General features: G+C 37.1%; 1 protein-coding gene across 1 annotated transcript in view; it reads right to left on the reverse strand.

Annotated features, from left to right (window-relative positions):
- LOC105158723 (probable leucine-rich repeat receptor-like protein kinase At2g33170) overlaps positions 1-1,974 on the reverse strand; it is a 5,300-nt gene extending 3,326 nt beyond the window's left edge. The window contains exons 1-2 of the mRNA XM_020692465.1: positions 1,197-1,974; positions 1-1,106 (exon numbers count right to left, since the gene is read on the reverse strand). The exon at positions 1-1,106 is cut by the window's left edge and continues 2,066 nt beyond it. Coding sequence (XP_020548124.1) covers positions 1-839 — 839 coding nt within the window. The 5' untranslated portion in view covers positions 840-1,106; positions 1,197-1,974. The remainder of the gene's footprint in view (positions 1,107-1,196) is intronic.

The raw sequence follows: 2,458 nt of genomic DNA on the forward strand, positions 1-2,458 counted from the left end.
TTGTTCTGGTATAAAGCAAGAGTCTGAAGACTTGTACAATTCTCAAGCTCCTTCGGTATGGTCCCAGAGAACTGATTGTCCCAAAGAATGAGATCAGTTAATCTCTTGAGCATGCCAAGCTCTCTAGGTAAGTTGCCTCCTATTTGATTTTGTGCAAGACCAAGAATTTCCAGGCTTTCACAATGGCCTATCTCAGCTGGTAAACTTCCAGAAATTGCATTCTGCCCTGCACGGAAAATTCTCAAGCTTCTCAAGTTACCAAAAGACCGAGGCACCGAACCAGTGAGGTTATTGGTGTATGCCACAAACTGAACAAGAGAAGTTAATTTACCAAACTCCTCAGGAATTGGACCAGAAATCTGATTGTTGCACAAATTCAGACTTATCAGGCGAGAAAGATTACCCAATTCAACTGGCATTTCCCCATCAAGCTGATTATCATTCAAGTTAAGAGTTTCTAACTTTGAACAATTTGCAATCTCCTTAGGAATACTCCCTGTGAACCCATTGTTTGACAGATCAAGATAAGTTAGATAGACCAAATTACCAATCCAGGAGCTCAGAGTTCCTGAAAGATTCCGAAAGCTCAAATCTAGGGACCATACCACTGGATTATAATCCGAAGTGCAATTCACACCTATCCAATTGCAGGGTGTCTGATCATTTGGATTCCAATTCCAAAGAAAATTAAAGGGATCAACAATGCTTTTCTTGACCTGCAGGAGGTAAATTCCATCTTCACTCAGAGCCTCTGACGGGCAAATCAGCATCAGTGAGACCGACAATATTCCTAGGCATCCCCAAAGAAGACCTTTCTTCAACTCAAACGCCCAAGACATTTTTGTACCAACCTTTTAAGTTTGGTCAAATTACCAAACACACCAGAAAGATAAGTTTATTCCTTGCTTCTGCTAAAATGTTTCGACACAAAAGAAACACCTAAATGGTGTCAATCATAATCAGGAACTGTCCAAACTCCAAGTTCTGATAGAAACTCGGAGAAAAGGCATCTTTCATAAACCTTGACAAGGGCCCAAAGCGATAATGAATTGATTATTTGACAGCAGCCAACAATTCAGAAAATCCATTCCACCAAATGGTCATTGCTACATATGTTCAAGAATAGACAACATAAGAAACAACAAGTAATCAAGCACCATAAAAAGAGGTTAAGAAAAGACCAAGACTTTGCATACCTTTAGCTCCATGAGACCAACACCAAATTAAGAACAGACTTCAAACAGATGATTCTCCGCGTACTCAAGTGATGCCTTGGGAAGAACATATAGAAAAAATCATGGAATTCATAAATAAAGCTATCACAGAAACATGATAAAAATCTGAACTCCCCGAAGCTTCAATCCCTTCTCCAAGAATGGTGGGCAATTCAAATTCACATGCAAGATTTGAGAAGACAGAGAGAAAAAACCAATTTTCAAGGTAGAAAAGTCAAAGAAGTTCCCGGAATCCAAATGCAATTAATCAAATTGCTTTCTTTTGTATTAAATTGATGGGAAGTTGTGTTGCGTCGGAAGTAAAAGAAGAGCACCAAACAGCCCAAGGTCTTGGACTTTTTCGTTATTAGAGCAAAAGGGCCTTCTTCAAATGGAAAAACGAAACTGAAAAATCTTCTTGTTGGATGGAAGATACATTTGCCAGTCCCTTCATTGAAGCTCTAATGGCCGACAAAGCATGCTTTCACAATCTTCCCTCCCTCTCTCTCTCTCCTCTCCTACTCTCTTCTCTCGCTCTCTATATAGTTTGTATCTAAATACATGTATCTTTCTCTTTGTTTCTTGCTGTTTCTGGGCTGTATATATATGTATGTGTGTTGTACAAGATTTTGTTTTGGCCTGTCTTCTCTCTATCATCAAGATTTTCCTTTTCCACTCTATCTCAAACTCTTTGCTCCTTTTCCACTCTCTCTTTCCCCTCTCTCTCTCTCTCTCTACAAAAAGTGGGATCTTTTTTTAAGTGCTTGGGGAAAGGTGAACTTTTTAAGCAAGAAGGAAACTGGAAAAAGAAAAAAAAAAGTACACCATAAATATTTTATCTCAATATATATTATTTTTTTTTTCCCATTTTCAAGAAATTTTTGTGGGCATTTTCTGGATGGGGACAGGCATTGGTAGGTAAGCTGGTGAGATGAGATTTATATTCATACACCAGTAAAGGAGAGTGAAGTCAGAAGTGATGCATGCAACGATGTCGTTTTCTCCTTCAATTTCTTGACTAAGTAGTCTAAAATAACATTCTCTATTTTCCCTTTTTTCCCCATATATATATATATATATATATTCTTAAGAATCTATTTAGACTTCCGAAATTTTAGGATTTGAACAGATGAAAAAAAAAAAAAAAGAAAGTCCCTTCATTAGTATCTTTTTCCTATTTTTTTCTGATTTTGTTAGTTGAAATTTATACATTAATTCTTGAATTTTTAAGTAAAATATGAATT

Source organism: Sesamum indicum, linkage group LG3, assembly GCF_000512975.1.
Source record: "Sesamum indicum cultivar Zhongzhi No. 13 linkage group LG3, S_indicum_v1.0, whole genome shotgun sequence".
NCBI classification, from domain to species: domain Eukaryota; kingdom Viridiplantae; phylum Streptophyta; class Magnoliopsida; order Lamiales; family Pedaliaceae; genus Sesamum; species Sesamum indicum.